Source organism: Ammospiza nelsoni, chromosome 1 (assembly GCF_027579445.1).
Source record: "Ammospiza nelsoni isolate bAmmNel1 chromosome 1, bAmmNel1.pri, whole genome shotgun sequence".
NCBI classification, from domain to species: domain Eukaryota; kingdom Metazoa; phylum Chordata; class Aves; order Passeriformes; family Passerellidae; genus Ammospiza; species Ammospiza nelsoni.
The window spans coordinates 26,572,322-26,591,368 of NC_080633.1; the positions used below are offsets into that span (position 1 = coordinate 26,572,322).

The window sequence follows — 19,047 nt, forward strand, 5'->3', positions numbered from 1 at the left end:
CTCTCTGTCTGAAAGAAGTCACCAGTTCTTACATGGTTTTAAGAAGAATACATTATTTGTTTCTGATATGTACATTTTCAACACAAAATCTTATGGTTACTAGTGTATTGCCAAGAGTTGTAGCACAACAACAAAAAACCAAAATGAAAAATCTGTGAAATGTTATAGGAGGGGTAAGGTTTACAATGGAACCTACTTCAGCTGGCAAACAGGATATAGCCCAGTCTACCTAATCTTGGTATAAACATTTTACCCCCAGTAAGGTTTACTTCAGTAACATCAGGAATAGTGTCTCTGCTGAGTTAACTTTAACACTATTTAAATACTGCAGCTGAATAATTTCATTTTATCTTTCAGACTGTGAAATAAATTAAGATCTAAAATTAAAAGTATACTTGGCTACTATGACTGAAAAGCAAATGAAACAGATGAAACAGACATGCACAATCATATCATACCATTTTCTTCAGGTTGCAGATCTAATAACTCATCTATAGCACCTAAAAAAAAAAGGAGAAATACAGAAAAATTAAAAGCCACAAAGGAAGACCTGCAGTACACTGACAATCAGTAGGTAAACATGTAAAGATAGCTTTCTGAAGTGTCTTCACCTGAGTTCTGCTCGTGGTTACAATGTCCTTGTAACGTGGAGATGACATCCTTGCCATCATCAGCTGTAATTGAGATCCATAAAGGGGTTAAATTGCACTTGGCAGGAGACCATGCTTATAAACAACACCACTACAGGATCAACATGCAATGGTTGTTGGGATTCATGTTTTAAATGATGTTTAAAATGAGCCTGGTCACAATGAATGAAAGATCCAAGGTACAAGCATTTCAAAGTGAGGCCAATTTCTGGATAATAACCTGAGGGAGACCTTCCTTTGAGTCCTTGCCTGTTACAGTACCCTCTCCAGGCTGAGTGCACCCAGCTAAGGCAACTGCAACAATCAGTCCTCCAGAAGCAGAGAAATTTATTTTAGTGGCTTGTACGTAGGCCAGGGGAGTGCAAAAAAGTTCTGGGACCTTATCACTCTCTAAACTGCCTTCCTTGCGATGTGTTATTCCTCATGACACAAACTCTGGGAACAGGGAGAAGGAATCTTCACCCAAGGTACCCCAAGTCAGGATGTAAGTAACAGCATCTCCTCTGCAGGGAAATAAATGGACTAAGACCAATAAGGATTAAAATGTAGAGCTGAGATTTATAGGCTATTAGAGGTGACAAAACATGGCTTAAATTCTCAGCAAGTTTCTTGGATGACACATGAAATCAAAACAATTATCCAGATTCTGTTTATCAGTGAAGAGAAAGGTACCTCCCTCAGGTGATTAACCCCATTTAAGACATGCAGCAAAACATGAAGGATGAGTTAACTGCTGAATATACCCTTTTCTCCCTTATTAACTGTTGAGGAAATCTAGCTCCAAGACAATCAAGTCTTTATCTCTAAGGACAAAGGAAGGGCTTGGTCGCAGTATTGCTAGAACTGGAAGGCCCATCTGCTGGAACCTCACACTAGAGGCTGGAAAAGTGAAATAGAGTTCTCTACTATGAAATAAAAACTGAATCCCAAACTCTTTCAAGAGAATTGCCAATCCCTTCGAAGAGAAACTTCAATGTGTGTTCAGAACAAAAGGAAATAGAACAGCTTGCTGTTTGTATCATTATCTTCATAGGGCTTTGCTAGAATGTGCTCCAAGCACAAGAATCAGCTGGTCATTTAAGAACCCATGAGCACATCTGATTACGCTCTATATAGACACAGACAGCAGAGGGATAAAAACATATGAACTAATATATAAATTATATTTTCATAAAAGCACAATGCACGAAGTAAAGTGGAAAATCCCAACCCTAAACTGCCTGACAGAGGGGAAAAGAAACTCAGAAAGAGAAGTTCATGAAAGGTGGGATATGGATGGCCGCAATTCTGTAATGAAAAAGGTACAACTGTTGCCCAGAGCCTGCCTTAGTTGAGTGGTAAACATGATGGAGCCAATCTTGAAGGCATCTGTAGCATAGTAAGGGAAAATGCAGAGCAAATGATAAAAAAATGAAGCTATGAAGTAGTTGGTGAGGAAAACTAAGAAGCAACACAGCTCGCTCACTAGAAGCAATGTATCTGTATGACTTCAGAATACAGAGGGTGATTCAAGAAAAAAAATCTCAGCAATGGCACAGACTTGCTGGTTTATGAAGATGGAAAAATTTAGAAGACCAGTTAGAAATATTTCAAAACACTTCAGTTCTTTTTAGGGGTGATGAAGAAAAAGACAGAACAAGGTATTATATTATGGTGAAATATTTTACAGTCCCTAAGCAACTGAGATTCTAGAAAACATCTGCTAAGAAAATATAAGTCAGATTTTGTACCCATATATATTAAAATATCTTGTCAAAGATATATCTGATCTAATTATTTGCAACATGTGTGAAACTTCAAAACACTGGGAAAGTCCTAATATTGTGTCTTTATTACAAAAATACCCCCAAAGAACCATAATCAAACAGAGTGACTCAAATAACTGTAAGTTACTATGGGCTGGTAGATCACCATTACTCCCAGTCAAAAAATTAATGGAAAGCCATTCAGTATGGAATCCAGCAAAAGAATGTGAGCATAATAAATGCTCCTCTCATAATTTACTGTTGATTTCATGGAAAGCAGACCTAGTTGAAAAAAAAAAAGCTAATTTAATTCTTCAATAAAACTATGAACTTTTTTTCAGTAAAGATATTTGTTTAGAAACAACTTGACTTTGCACTGCACAGCCTTCCAGCTGAAAAGTTAGCACTGTGTAACATCTATAATGAACATATTGAATAGATTAGGAACATGACAACTAACACATGTCAAAAACACGTTGTTAAGAGGAGTAATTGCAAAGCAGAAGTGTTTCTAGTTTAGATCTGCAAGGCTTACTGTTTTATCCATTGCTAGTCAATGGCTTTAGCAGTCATCTGGAAGTAAATACAAAATCACTCTAGAAAAAAAATGTGCAAACAACAAACAGACTATCAGAGGTGGTCAATCAGCCCACTCATTTGGTTTCTGTAGTGAGAGCTGGGAGAATTCAATACCACCAAACTGTAAGTTACATCTCCAGGACTAAGGAACATAAGCCATGCTGTAGAAAGCACAAATGAATCCTGGAAAGCTATGGCTAAAAGGAACTGAGTCTTGGTAAATAACGAATTCAGATATGAGCTTCAAACTTGATGTTGCAGCAAAATGGGATGCTCTTCTTGGATATAGAAACAGTAATGTGATTTTACCATCTAGACACATGACAGTTGAGAACAACATCAGAAATCTCTTGTCTAGCTATGTATTTCATATTTGAAAAGGAATGTTGTAAAGTGGAGTGAAAACAAAAACTTCAAAAATAAAGATGAGATGATGGGTTCAAGACATCAATACAACTAACCCACTGAAATAAAGATTTGAGAGTAGTCTTGACTTTCATGTTGTACTTTATAAGTATCTTAATGAAGGATAAAATATATCATATTAAAATTATTCTCCATTAATTTAATATAAAAAGTTAAGATCATCTTGTAGAATTCCATGGATGAAGATTCCACTTTTTACAGTACTTCACCACCCTCACTGCAAGCATTTGCTTCTTAGTATGCACTCAGAATTTCCCTTTTTATCACTAATATCTATTCCCTCCTTTCTTTCTCAGTGCAGTTCCAATTGGAGCCTGGCTGTGTCCCTGGGTAATAACAACACATAAGGTCATTGGCAGCAGCTGAGTATGATCTTGCCTGGCTTTTGGGCAGAAGTTCCACTGAATTCATCAAGTTTTTCACAGACTGCAGTTTAATGACTGGAACAAACTAGTGAGCAAAGTGGCACACTTCCCTTGTCTCACCTACTAACCTGCAGATCCCTTTCTTGAAGGGAACATGCCCCATGCAAGAATTAGGCTCTGGAGCACAAGCTATTTGACCTGTCTGAGGATGACTGAATGAAATGCAGTGGGATGTGACATGCAAGGGATTAACAGATTCTCCTGCCCTTTGGTTTTATGCATTTGTAGGGATTTGCTGGGTGAAGCTGATACAGGAAATAAACCAAACCAAATAAAAACCCGAAGTGTTACAGCACTTATGGAGTTATGAAAACATGAAATATAATACCTGAATAGTTTGATTCCTTGGTATGGCTCTCGTCATCTAATGAAATCAACCTTAATTTGAAAGAACAAGAAAAAAAAAGGGAAAATAATTCCAAAGCTCTAAAATAACAATACATTTTCCTCTTTTTGGTCAAATCATTACAGATTCATATCATTAACAAATAAACTGTAATAACAGATGGACTCTTGCATTTACTGGTCTGTTGTTACCTTTCATTGGTTCACTGGTAGGTCTGTTGAAAATGAAAATTAGATTGAACTAGCAAATCCTATCAGCTTCCATTTTTAGTCTGACTCAACCTCTACTGAAAAGTACTGTGTATTCTGCATTTGCACATTTGGTCTTTCATAGCTATCATGAAGGAGCTACAACTGTTCCCCAGCCCCCTCCCCCTCCTTCTCCCCAAAAATGGCAACCAACCACTCTGTGTTTCTCTTTTTAACAACTATTAATTAAAAATCAACAGTCAGGACAGTTTTGCCCCATGTCAGCAGATCTCTAAAATAACAGATCAGCAGCGTTGCTGAAAAAAGCTCTCAGCAGGGAGAAAAAGAAAGGTGCAGTTTATGTGCAACCTTTAAACAAAGGTGATCTCTTCAATGAAGAATACACACTTTCCAACTGCTATTACTTTGTGGAAAGCCATTCAGGGAGTTGGGACTGAAGCAGCCACAGGGCTGATGTGGTGGTGAAAAGGACTGTGTGGGCACATTCCTCCTACCCTCTAGTGACAGGACAGAAAAAAGCACCTCCCCTGCTCTTGGGGGTAGGGCTGTGGTAGAGGAAAATTAGATTCAGGCCAAATTCTAGTATAATGAATGTTTACTGTGAATGGAAAATTCGTGAGGATTTAAAAAGCTTTGCCTTGTGTAGTTCTTCTTGAATCCTAGATGTTTGTTTATGGTTTTAGTCAGCAAAAGGGTGACACATTTTGTCCCTCACTTTTATGCCAGACAAGGACAAAGATAATACATAAATAAACACAAATACAACCATGAAATGGCATCTGATGCATTTCCTGGTAGGTGCCAATGCACACATCTTGCATAAATCACACGTTCATTCTAGAACTTCATATTCAACACTGAGGAGTTTAATAAATAACTCTGTTACTGTCATGTGAGATGACACAGAGGGAAGTAGGTGCTGTGGAGATAACCACCTACCAAACTGTACTCAAGTCAAGTCAGTCTCTTCTAATATAAACAGCACCAAATCTGACCAATTTATTAAGCAGAATTGGCCAGTGGTTCTGAATCTGAACTAGAAAAATGACTGAAAACCTGAACTCCTTAAAAATTCATTATTATAAATAGCCAAGCAAAATCCACTAATCAGTCAAGCTGTTCTCTGCTTTTTGACAACTGATCCTTTGCTGGGTGCTTCATTTAAGCAGGGATAGTCAAAACAACAGGTGGCAGCAGGATTGTATCAACACTGCATCCCCTGGCAACCGAATCCTGACGGGCAGGTAGGGGAGGGATCGCATCTCTTTCTCCTCTTCTCCTCTCCCCACAGCAGCCCATTCATAAGTCTCTCTCAGCTCAGAGCTACAGGTAACTCAAAACTTGACAGCATCAGCTCACTTAGATGTACTTTCTACTAAGTACCTACTGCTTCATTGGATTGCTAACTGATGCTGTATACATTACAAAAACTAATCGCTACTCGGAGCAATCAGTAATCTATATCCCATTTCCAGGTGAAAGGAGATGCTGCTGAAAGGAGAAATACAATGCTCATATATCTTCTCCCATGTATAGCTGTTTAACATTTCTTTTAATAAAGAAAAAATGAAGCAAAAAGCTGAAAAAAATAAAAAGAAGACCAGAAAAGATGAAAAACATATAAGGGTTTTGTGGGCCTTTTAAAATCTCTTAATTCCACCATAAAGTTTATTAATTTTGATATACACATTACAACATTTCAGGAACTTTTGTATTGAGGTAACCAGTAGGATTAGACTAGCTGTGTCTACATGTCTACTTATGTTTGGCGACTTTAGCAACCAGGAAGCGGATTACAGACAAAAATACTTATTATTTTGCTATACAGGACATGTGACTTACTGACTCTGCTGATCATCCACTGAATTGGTGCTCTCAATCTGCTGGTCCTCCTTTTCTGCTTTTTCTGTTAGTTTATTCACAGGATCTTGCAAGCTCTAGATCATAACCACAATATAAATATAAAGAAGAAAACCAATTAGAATCAGGAAAGCTAAAGTGTGTCATTTGAGACCAAACCTGACTCTAGACCAAGAGAAATCAAGGAAAAATGGTTTTATACTATATCAAAACCGTATCTGACTCAAGCAGAATTAAAGTGTTAGAAGATACTCATTCAAACTGAGTCTGTGAACACACTTCATGTGGCAACTTCTAAACTCGTGTTCTGTTTCCAATATCTCTAAATGATTACTTCTAGGTAAATATTTTCCATATTTTTAAGTAAATCTATCTGTACCATGTGCAAAGCAGGCCAGATGGCATGTTTCTTTGCTATTTTGGGGATTTGCTTATTTCTTCCTTATTTTCCTTTTTCTAAGATGAGAAAAATAAATTCTTTATATCTGTTTGTTCCTCATATACTGTTTCTTTTCTTATTTATTCTCTTTTCCCCTTCCACAATTGTTTACACAAACTTGGCAACTGCAATGGTAATGGGAAGATACTGCTTGTATCCTGAATCTGAAAACAAGGGTTAAAATCTTGTATGATAGTAGATGAAGGACAGGTGGGGTATTATGAAACCCCACTGTCCCTTTTCAGTCTGAAAGGCTGTGCTACAAGATAACGATTCAGCATTTTTATTACCAAAATCTGGAGATGAGAACAAGCCAACACAAGCATTATAGACTGAATCTGAAGTGATAAATACACTACTAGCTGTCACTCTTATGTATAAATTAGAAATTCTGTCTAAAAAATTAAATGAAAGAACACAGTAATTAGTTAAAGCAGATGTTAGCAATGTAAATATTTCCATGTCTATCAAACAGTTTTGGTGTGAAGGTGAAAAAAATTTCCTCTTTCTAAAGTCCAACTCAGTTTCTGAAAATTAAACCATGGTACATGTGAATAGTTTTGACCATTTGTAAGTAAATTTATTAATGTTGCCCTGATAGTAATAGCAGTGCATCTCACCCCAACTTATCCTCATGTCCCCCCACCCCAAAGAAAAAAAGCTGAGGGTGAAACAGAGAAGTCAACTTCTATATAAACTTAAAACCCACAAAAATGTAGTGGTTTTGCATCTGGAATTTGAACAAAACATGAATGTGTTTCATGAGAAAAGTAAAAAGAAAAACCACAGCCTAATTGACTGAATAAAAGTTAGGGTGTCCAGCCCATCTGTCACAACAAAAGCATTCCCAGACATGCTGCAGGTCTTGTTTCCACTGCCCTGCTAACCAGGACAGAGGAGTTCCCAGAAGGAGCATTCCAGTTTCTGCTTGGTTCAGTATTTGTCTGTATAAGGAACTGACACTTCAGTATTTTAGAAACTAAAGTTCTAGATTTGTCTTGAGCTGCAGTTGCTTTTTTTTCCCTCTCAATAAACTAATTCTGCATAGCACTGCTGATTAATTTGTCATAAGCAGCCTCAGCACTGCAGGCATGATCAAAAGATGAAGGTCACAAAAACAGCAATAATAAAAAAGCCTTAAAGAAATGAACCTTATTCTGTGGTTGCCACTCTTTTATTTGACACTGCTGCTACCCAGAATCACATGTAAGTGTAGTTCTCCTCACATGCTGAAAAAGGACACCAGCCTGTTCAGCTAGATAACCTATGTATGGATGTCACCCTTCATCTGCACATGCACTGGGTATTGATTAGACTGCACTTCTTGTGCTATTAAAATTGATGGGAATTATTCCACTGACTCCAAGAAGTCCTGGACTAGAGTTCAAGAACAAATATAGACTATACTTGCACAAAAGTGCAAGTAGAGAAAGAAAGCAGCTCTGCATTATGGGGACTGTGCTGCTTTGGGCACTTGAACCACCTGGACATCTTCACAAGAGGACACACAGCCCACTGAATCAGGAGGTGATGGTCAAACAGTTGTGGTGCTGTGCCTGCCACCAAGGGAGGCAGGCAAAAGGGTTGCTCCAAAAAGGGTTGTAAAGGTTTTAGACAAAAACCAGAATTACTCGGACCACTGCCTAGCTATACAAGTTAAGGAAAATTATTAGAAGTAAATCCTGTATATTCACAAAAAAAAAACCCCAAACAAACAAAACCAAAAAAACCCAGGGAAATAATAATCTTTCTTTAAGGATCTATATTTTAAGAAGCTTCCTTTGTCAGTATTTCAGGAAATCCGTATTTAAAGGACTGTGATCAAACCACGGAAACAGCATATAGAAATGGAGTTCACAAGTACCTCGGGAAGGAAACAGCATGATAATAATGGCAGTTACTATTTCCTGTATCAGAAAAATAAACATAGCTCTGAAATACAGCTTTGGTTTCAATGGCAATTATTATAAAATTGTTGATAATCAGAAGCTGTATTTTGATGCAATAATTCCACCTAACAACTTGATTTGGACTCAAAATTGGATACCAAATAATGAAATTATTTTCCTCTACTCTGCATCCTGAGGTTCACTCCAAACTGAGGCACCTTTTCAAAAAGATTTAAAAAAGGTAGAGAATGAGTATGAAATGAAACAATGTTAAAAAGGCCACAGTCAACCATTTCCTAAACAGAAACCCACAGTAATGTGATCACTATTGTCAGCAGGCATAGAAATAAAACCATTATATTCTCTTAATTGTTTTAGGTTACATTAGAAGGAAGGGAAGAAGACTCACCATCTAGAAAGTGATTAACAGAGTTATGACAAGACAGACTGAGTTCAGATCAAAGAGAGCACATTTCATCTGGACATACCCCTGACTTGGCTGCTCAGAGCACACAGATGTGTAACTTCACAGCACTCTTCTGGCTGCTCATGTGGGCTACAATGGATTTTGTTGTGAGCTACACCACATTTGTGGCTTGAAGTAGGATCCTTGCATATTTAGAAACCTATCTTCCTAGCTTCTTAGATCTCTCTTTTACTACAGAAGTCAGAGTAAGACCTTACACACTAGCAGAGCAAGTTCACAATCATTCAATTTGCCCGGTGTGTTTGTTTCTAACACCAAAAGTCACCCAGGGATATTTCACCTGCTCCAGGACTCAGACTAAGTATCCAACTGATAAGAGATTCCTCCACTGTAGAGTTAACTCTGGTTCCAGGTCAGGCTCTATTTCTGACTGCTACTCACTCACTAAATTCCTTTACCTGCATCTGGGCTGCTTTCAAGTCAAGCCAAGATCATCTGGATTGCACCTAAAATCTGCGCTCTGCAGTTAACTCAGCAGTGTTGACATTGCACTCAGCTCACCCACAGCTCCTCCCAAGTGCCTTGGACGACTAGTGCACTTCTTGACAGAGACAGAATCAAAGCAACACAGCTAAGGGCAGTTTCAAGAGCCAGGCATACATTCCAAGATGTAACAACATTTATGAAAAAGTGCAACAGCACTGAGGAGACAAAATATTGAACATATTTCATTTGGGGGGAGAACTGAAGAGGACGAGGAAAAGCAGGTTGTCTCAGAATTTCTTCCTATCAAGAAAAGAAATATCACATCTCCCCCAAAACCCTTAAGAGATGCAAAATCATAGGCAATCTTGTCTATGAGTAAAGAAACAAGAGAGGATACCAGACTGCAGCAGAGGTCAGCAGAAGGCAACAGTGTGGTAGTACCTGTTTGGACAGAGCACTCCAAGGAAATAGTCCATGTAAGGAGCTCAGGCAGCAGTATTCCACTTCACACAGAAATAAATAGATGCACTGAGATTTCTGCCTTCTGACTCTCTTACCAGTGCAGCTATTATTTCTAATACAAACTCTTCTGAAAGTTTGGTATTCTAGCATTTAAATTTAAAGAATGCAACTAAATATCATTTAAGTAACTAAGGCAAATAAATCGTAACAGAAATTTAAAAAAGGTATTATTCATGAAAAGCAGCCCCTGAAATAAACTTTAATTCATTTGATATATGTTAATTTCAAGACAATGAAACCTTAAGGGCTTTACCAAAACAGCAGCCCATCATCTGTAATAGTAAAGTGATGGATACAGTACCAGATACTTTTACATCACTATACATAGAGCTGTTAGCACATTAATAATCATCTTTCATCAAGCACAAAACTCAAGAGTTACAAAATACAGCTGCAATAGCACAATTATACTGCTCTCTGCACATACCCTGAAGCAAAGAAAACAAATGGCTGCTTTTCATTAAGGGAGTTTGGCAAACATCTCTAAAGACAATGTTTTCTTTCCAGAAACAATCCCGAGAGGCATTTCAGAGTCTCTTTCCTGAGGTAAACCTGGTACACAAATATGTATTTATACTACAAAATACGAAGAGCAGTTTTCTAGTACATAGCACCTCTTAATTTTTCAGTAAAACAATCTATGTTTAAATTAAATATTAACTTGCATTAATTTCTTGTTTTAAAGTAGAACACTAATCCTACATTCACATATCCTCAGTTTCATTCAGTTTAATTTGTATGAGCAAGATTTTGTCTTTTATGGGATCATAAAAGACAAAAATGATTTGCAAGCATAAAATTCAAAATTTCCATTTAAGGCAGATCCCTTTGAGAAGGGGTTGGAAGTTACTTCTTTTAGACTATTTGCCCCTGCCTGGTATCAGGCTGGGGGACATAGTATAAAAGAAGTAACTTCCAATTAAATGTAGAGATGGGCACAAATATTTGATGTGTATTTTAATCCACTATATATTCTGATTTTATATTTTAATGCATAACGTCAGCAACAGACATGGCATCTCCATTGGGTACATTTTTAGACCAAAAATTTCTCCATCAGAAACTACACTACCTTAGATCAGCCATAGCTATCTACCATACATAATTAAAAAATAATACCTCATAATCTCAATGTAAAATTAGTTTGCAGCTCCTTTTTAATATATAGTTCCTCTGGCATGAACATATGATATGACAGGTAGGGATCAGTTCCCTAACCATAATCACCTATTGTCATTCCACACCCAGGTGTAGCAGAGGTGAGATGGGACTCACCACGCCCTCCAGAAGTGACAAGCAGAGGTCACTTACCCTGGAATGCAACTGAAGTAGCAGCAGACATCTATTCTCTTAGGCAACACAATCTCACCTGATGCAATCACCAGATTTTGATCTAATCACCTTAGCAATTATGTAATGCAAACTATCAGAAACTAATTGCTGGGGACAAGAGATCATGGAGAAGACTTTGGTATAGAAAATAACCCCACACTCCAGAGACCGAAAGAAAAAAAAAACCCTGATACTAAAAGCCAGTAACACAGTCTCACTCACAAGCAGCTGTTTTCTGAAAGCACAGAATTATATAAAATCCTAGAGTTTTAAACTATCCCCTGATTAGCATCATTTATCACCATACATATCAGTGCAAAAACAGGAAATAACATCTTTTAGTGCAGGAGGTGAGTAATATAATTGGTTAAGATTTTCATAACAAAGGCTGCATCCTAAACACACTACAATATTCCCAGCCATTTTTACAATAGGTTTTGCTTCAAGGAGTTGCTTGCCACATGTGTGGGCTCAATATAGATGGTATTTCTTTATCATAGATTCCCAATCTGATTTCAAATTTAAATCATGGTGAAATTTTTCACAGGAGGAAGTTCAAAAGGTACAAAGCATCCCCAAATGTCCCTCCTCTTCCATCACAAGGGTACACCAAAGCAGGTGCATTTTCTTTCCAAGTTCCTCTCCAAGGTGTCTAAATGTTATTATAAATCTTGAATCATCCCATGTGTTGTTCAAATAATCAACCTTTTAGATACAAAAGAGCATGGAAAATAAATACCCAGCAACAATACAGGCTACCTACACAAATTAGACTGAAATAGTTTTTTGCATCAAAGCAAACAGGAAGGTAAGAGAAGAACCCACCAGCACAGCTGGTCAGAAGGACATTAAACAAAAAACCTGTATTTAAATGAAAAGACAAAACAGGGATAAAAGTGTCAGAAAATATATGGAAAAAAATATCAACATATGCTTCCTGCACTCTTGTATGATCTCTTACTGGTTATCACCGGGCAAACATATATATCTATATATTCCTTACCTTTAACATAGTGAATTCATATGGCTGATAACCTTTGAAACTTTCATGGATGGCTGCCATTGTGTGTGAAGTTTTTTCCCAAAAATGAAGCAGTGTTGTCTGTAAGACAGGGTAAAATCTCAGTGCCAATGTTAACACAAATCTGTTTTCAGTGATCTGTTTCAGTGCAAATTTCTCATCTTCCCTCCAACACTAGCTACATATTCTTATGGTTGAATATTGCCATGGTAACCTCTTAAAAAGCCACATTAACAGGAAAACATTCTTTCAGAGGTCAACATTTTCCTTGGATACCTGATATGTTGTTAACACATGAGAAAGGAGGTTGCATCTGCTGGCTCCCAGAAGATCCACTTTTTGACAGACATCAGTCTTCAGTTTGTCAAAGTTGAGTTTTGCGTGTCGCACTTGTGCTTGAACCTTCACACAAAAGGACAATTGTTTATGAAGTGATTTTTTTCTCTATTTTTAAGGAAAGAGCAAACTAATACTACCTCTAGGGAAATCAGAAAACTGAACAGGCTCAATTACAGTTTTATTTTCATCAATCCCACTGAAATTAAGCTAAACTGGCTGATAAATGGTACTCTTCTCTGTCATTGCTTTTTGTAATATATCCAGAGAAGAATTTTTGTTTTCTAACCCCTGTTTTGTATGATGGATATTAGTATAAAACATACACTGAGAACAATTGGAAAAGATACTCATATTGATATCTCTTTCAAGAAGGACAAATTCAAAGCCCAACCAACAAATCTGGAGCTTAAAGTTTTCAACATAATATACAGGTGCACAGTCAGAGACATTTCCACGTGCCTACAGCAAGAGACAAATGACAAAGTTTAAAGTCTGTCTGCAATGATACAGCACATCAATATTTTTGGATCGCTATGAAAATTTCACTCAATAAAGTTCTCCTTCTAAAATGGGAATGCCTTTTCTCTTAACTGCTATCAGAAAAATATCAATCACCCTTTTCCTAGGAACTAACAATTTCAGTTCAAGGGGTTTTATTTTTTCAAATTATTTTTCTATCACCTATTAAGTACATATACCTGTAGGTAAAGTACATATACAACATCCTGTTCCACAAACTGCATGTGCTTCACAGCAACACTGACATGATTTGGTATCAGGGTAGAAGGTAGATGTACACATTTAGTATCCAGGATTTTCCATTTTTGTCACAGCTTTGCACACTACCAAAATATTACATTAATGAAAGGTATTTGTTTAAATTCTGTAAACAAGTCTTGTTATCATTTTCTTCCAACGGAATGGGAAACAATCAAACCGCAAAGTATTATGACTCTCCTATAACTCTTTCATAGTTAAAATAAAGTATTTACCCAAAAGATAAAATGTTTCATAATGAAAACAAAATACTGAAGTAAATAATACATTTCTTTCCTTTTCTGGCCTAACTTGGAGAGTAAACCCATTTTGTCCAGAATACCCAAACTCAGTCCAAGATTTGTCCAACTTGTATGCTCCTGATCTTCAGAAGTGAACCTGGAACTTTGCAGCAAGAACAAATACAGACATCTCATAATGCCATCTGAAATGTTATGTTTACTGAACTTCTGCTCTTATTTTCCCAAACTCAGAGTATACAAGACCTTTAACCAGGTAGAAAACCAGCCAAAGACCTGTATCACAAATTCATCAGGCGACCTACTCATACAAATTGTGGGATTCCTGAATTTCTGGGTATATGGCAACTTTGTTTCACTTATCAGATCAGTTCTGCTTAAGCAATACTGCTCATCAGCCTCATCTGTTCATAAGGAAGAAACTACCACAATTCAAAATCTGTCATAAATTCAGAATCTTACAGGTGAGATTTAGAAAAAGATGATGCCAAATGAAAAAAAGCAAACACTTTTTAAAGAGCAGTGCTACTCTACTTTTACAAAATAGCTCTGTGGTTACTGTGTTCATCCAAAAGAGGAAGTCTTCCAGAGCAACTCCACCAAACCATCAGTGAACAAATCCTGAGTTCTAGTAGTAAAAAAAGACAACTGAAATGTCTGACTGGATCCAGTGCTCTAAGCATGAGTAAAACATCTTACTGATAACTTGCTGGCTATCTTTGCATGTTGGAGAGTGCAAAAAAACAGAGGCGTCTCCAGAAGATGGAAAACTTCTTAGGTAGTTAGAAGATGTTTTAGTGAAGTAGAGACAAATTTGATTTTCCTCAGGAAAGAGGAAATGGCTCCAATGGCTTCCACTTCTCAGGCAAGCATGACAAATGTTAAGCTATGATATAAAAATTATGGAGCAGCCACTGCCAGGATATCTACGACAAGGTATGGAATGTCATGAAAAGCCCCACCCAGTCAGAGTTACACAGGCACGAGCTGAGGCTGCTTCTTCGTTTGGGATCCCCAAGGATTGCTACACTTCTAGCTTGTGCCTGATGCAAGCCCAAGCAAGGCACCATGCTATGCATGCCAGGAGTGCCATCCCAGCACATCTGTCTAGTCCAAACAGCACTTGGACCTCCAAAACTGAGCAGCAATGGAGGAAGACAGGAGCAGTGGCAGAAGTGTAGAAGCTTTATCCAGTGCTGGATAAAGACATTTGTCCTGTCTTAGGTCCTTAAATCCTTTATTTGCTTCAGCTGCAAGTGCCTGAGAGCACAGTTACAACTGCAGTGTGAAAAGGAGAGTTGTGTAGAAAGTCATGTGCCTGTGCAAAAAGGAACTTCTAACTGAAATCCAAATATGGGATTATGTGCATCTTTTGCCACAAAGAATTGCTGCAATGGGTAGGGATTTAAGTAAGAGATGTTGTTGGGCTTTGAAAAAACTAATCTCAGTTACAGCCATGAAAATCCAGAGAAATTCAACTAATGTAAATGGAAATGTGTCACATATATAACTATATTTTACAGTGGTGCAGCTGAGAACAGAATCCCTTTCCTACTTGGTATATCACAGCACTGGCAAAAGCACAGTAAGAACAGCTGTGGCTTTGTAGACTGAAAGTTCAAGTAAGCAAAGAATGTGAATTCTGCCAGTGATGGTGAGCCACAATTTTAAAAAAAGAAGTACTACTAAATGGAATTATGAATTCCTACTCCAACTCCTTAAGAAAGGAGAAAAAAAATCCATAAAACAAAAGCACCTGTATAGTTTGAGTTGCAGTCTTCCTGCATCCATTCTTCAGGGGCATTTATCTTAACTGAACATGTAACTAGTGTCTCCTTTAAAAACTAAAGCACTCATAAAGAGAAAGAGGTGATCCACAATACAATGTGGAATACAAACCCTTTTGTTTATCACACTCATACAGATGATTCAAGATACTTAATGCTGCCTTACCAAATGCTACACATTTCTCTTGCCAACCAGGAAAATGTGGTATTATGAAAACTATTAAATTAAGCATGCTTTTAGGTTTTTTGATATATTGAAAGTTTATTGAGCAGAAGTATTCTCCTTTTTTCAGCAGCAGTACAGGGCAACTAAGAACACCACACACTACATCAGCATGACCTTTTGCTTTTTATCTGTGCCAAAAAATGCATTTTCAATTGAAATTGTTATTATTAGACATCTTTTAAGATTACTTGTTGGCTTCATGAATTAGGTTTTAAACCTTAGTACTTACAAAGCATAATCTACTTAATACCACACAAGTTATCAGAATGAACCTTTGGTTCTCTACTCAGGGCAAAGCTGATATAATACATACTAATCTTCTTCTCCTTTCTCTGCAAGTATTCTCTAAGACATGAGAAACAGAACCTTATTATGGTCTCAGTACTACAAATTTTCATTCATTTAAATTTATTAATACTGAGCATACAATATTTCTTGAAAATCCTGGTCTGAAAACGGTCAGGATTTTACTGACCCTAGGAGAACCGCCTTGATCCAAACACAACCTGAGCATTTTATGATGAATGAGATTCTAAGCATCTGAAACTACAGGTGCTAGATGTGAGATTATATCATACAAGAAAATCTTACAGTACTCTTAGCATAAAAAAGATTATTACTCTTTTTCTAAGCAGCAACCTGGCTTTTAATTTTCCAATGCAAACACTCAAGTACAATATTCATAAAGAGCACAGAAGAAAACATAAATTTGGAAAGCAGTATCTTTACAGTAATTTGGAAAGCAGTATCTATAGCTTGATAAACTGTAAGATGCCAGACAAATAATTTCAAAGGACTGAAATGCTACAATCCTAAATCCTGGGGGCCCCAAGTCAAATTCTAGAATGCTTGACTGTAAGGGCAACTATTTGCTAATACAGTTTCCTAAACAGTATCCCAAAATGGATCAGGTTGGAAGGGACCACAGTAGATCCTCTGGTCCAACCTCTCTGCTCAAGCAGGGCCATCCCAGAGCACACAGCACAGGACAGTATCCAGACAGTGCTTGAGTATCTCCAGTGACAGAGACTCCACAGCCTCTCTGGGCAACTTGCTCCAGTGTATGGCCATGTGCACAGTGAAGAGTTTCTTCCTCATGTTCAGGTGGAATTTCCTGTGCATCTGCTCAGTCTCTTTTGTCCTGTTGCTTGGCACCGCTGAGAAGAACCTGGTCCATCCTTCTGGTACCCTCCCTTCAGGCACTTGGAGACATTGACTAAGTCCTTTCTCAGTCACCTCTTCCAGCATCTGAACAGGCCCAGTTTCCTTAGCCTTTCCTCATAAGAGATGCTCCAGTCCCTAAATCATCTTTGTCACTCTCCACTGGACCCAATTCAGGAGCTTCATGTCTCTTTTTCACTGAAGAGCCCAGAACTGGACACAGCACTGCAGGTGTGGCCTCACTAGGGCAGAGTAAAGGGGCAGGATCATCTCTCTCAAGCTGTTGTCAATGCTTTTCCTAGTGAACATCAGGATACCATTGGTCTTCTTGGTCACAAGGGTATTGCTGGCTCATGGACAGTTTGTTATCCACCAGTACCCACAGGTGCTTCTCCACAGAGCTGCTTTCCAGCAAGTATGCTGAAAACCTTTATTCAAACAGAAAAATTCTAATCTTCAAGCATGATAACATAAAAAAAAAATCCTCAGACCCAGTTAAAAACTCTATTCAATATGTTCAGTTACTAAAATACAGATTGGCCATGCACTTTCAAGGAGTCTTTATGTTGTCTACAGTACATCTGTGTTACTACTTTCTTTCAGTCTCCTATAAAATGCAAAATGTATTTTCAGTAGTAGCCTAATTTCAGGGACAATTCAGCTAGTGAAGCACCATCTCCAAAATTATGTTAGATAAATGTACTAACTCACTGTATGTATATTTTTGTCTCAGCATTTCCAGCATAGAAGGAGAAACAGATGCTTTTAGTCTAATTTGTCACCCAACCTCTCACTTACTCGATCTGAAAAGCATGCACAGTGTGTGTTTAGGCTGGAAGGAGGGGGATAAGTGAATTGTGGGGGAAAAATGTCTGAAATATAGCAAAACTTCCTGTTTGGGGCTCTGGGTAAACCCTGTCAGCAGATAGAATCAGTGCAAATCTTTGCATTAAATAAGTATAGCACCTTCTGGCATACCTGATCCTTGTAAAGACTACATGAAAATGAAATCAAACTGTAGTTTGAGGACCAAGTATTTACCATAGAGCACAACTTACAGCATTTCTGCATATGGCACAGAAAACATAAGGAACTAGATTCTCAGTTCCCACAAACTGCAGTAATTTCATAGTTTGAGTGGTGTTTTGATGAGGAGCACCCATTACACTTTCACATGAGTATAACTAACTACTTGCTGGTTTATTTTTCCCCTTCTTTTTAATTCAGGATTGATGATATGCAGTCAGAGAGCAGAAAAGGCAATGTTTTATACAAAATAATGCCTGTAACTCTTCCACAGGCAAGGTACAGACTTCCAACGCCTTGCACAGTATGAAGCCTGATTTCCCTGTGCTTTGGTATATTCTACATTTTGCAGACTACACTTTGATTCAACTGTTCCCTTGGGTTGGAAGAGTATTCATTGCATTCATTAATCTCTGCTCCATCATTTTTTTAGAATAACACATAAAAACATTGGTTAAAAACAGTGGTTAAAAAACTCCTTCAACCCTGGTTGTTAAAATCTTCACTTATGGTCTGATGAGAAACACTGGTAGAAATTATTTGAGGAGATGAAATTTTTAAAGTGAGCCACGTCTAGCTAAAAGGAAAAACTACTTGGACAGTATAAACAGATCCGAATGATATCCCTCAAGTCTGAAGCTGAGCAGATGTACATCACATTTGTTCAACAAACAAAACTATTCTTGACATTTGAATTAAGATAATTTTAGTGCAAACCAAGTTCCGGTAATACATTTCTTAAATTTGCCATCTTGGACTTAATGATGATTGTCTGTGCTTGTGCAAAAGCCCTATGCATCTCACTCTATCAGGCTTGATTAAGAAAATTTGCAGTAATATTGTAATTCATATAAAGGACTTAATTATCACTGCATGTCTGCCCATCTCACTCTGGAAACCAACAAAACACCTTCTATGGAAGGGGTCCCTGCCTATGACAGAGGAACTGATCTCCTCTAGATGACTTTTAAGGTCCTTCTCAACCAAACCACTCTATGATTCTACAGCAAGTACTGTCTGCCCTTTGGCCACAAAAGAACAAGTGGCATGTCAGCTTTGAGAAAGCACTTATGTTCGTGTTTTGAGGAACCTTAAATATATTGGCAAATTCATGTGGAGAGACAGCCAGTAAGTGA

At 37.6% G+C, this 19,047-nt stretch overlaps 1 protein-coding gene across 7 annotated transcripts in view; it reads right to left on the reverse strand.

Moving 5' to 3' along the window:
- The window catches only part of ICA1 (islet cell autoantigen 1), a 66,171-nt gene that overhangs the window by 11,051 nt on the left and 36,073 nt on the right, over positions 1-19,047 (reverse strand). For 5 of the 7 annotated variants that reach the window (XM_059477691.1, XM_059477688.1, XM_059477670.1 and 2 more), the window contains 6 exons: positions 12,633-12,758; positions 12,339-12,437; positions 6,223-6,317; positions 4,154-4,203; positions 612-674; positions 459-500 (listed from right to left, as the gene is read on the reverse strand). In XM_059477691.1, coding sequence (XP_059333674.1) covers positions 459-500; positions 612-674; positions 4,154-4,203; positions 6,223-6,317; positions 12,339-12,437; positions 12,633-12,758 — 475 coding nt within the window. The remainder of the gene's footprint in view (positions 1-458; positions 501-611; positions 675-4,153; positions 4,204-6,222; positions 6,318-12,338; positions 12,438-12,632; positions 12,759-19,047) is intronic. The other 2 variants (XM_059477696.1, XM_059477681.1) reach the window with 1 other exon arrangement.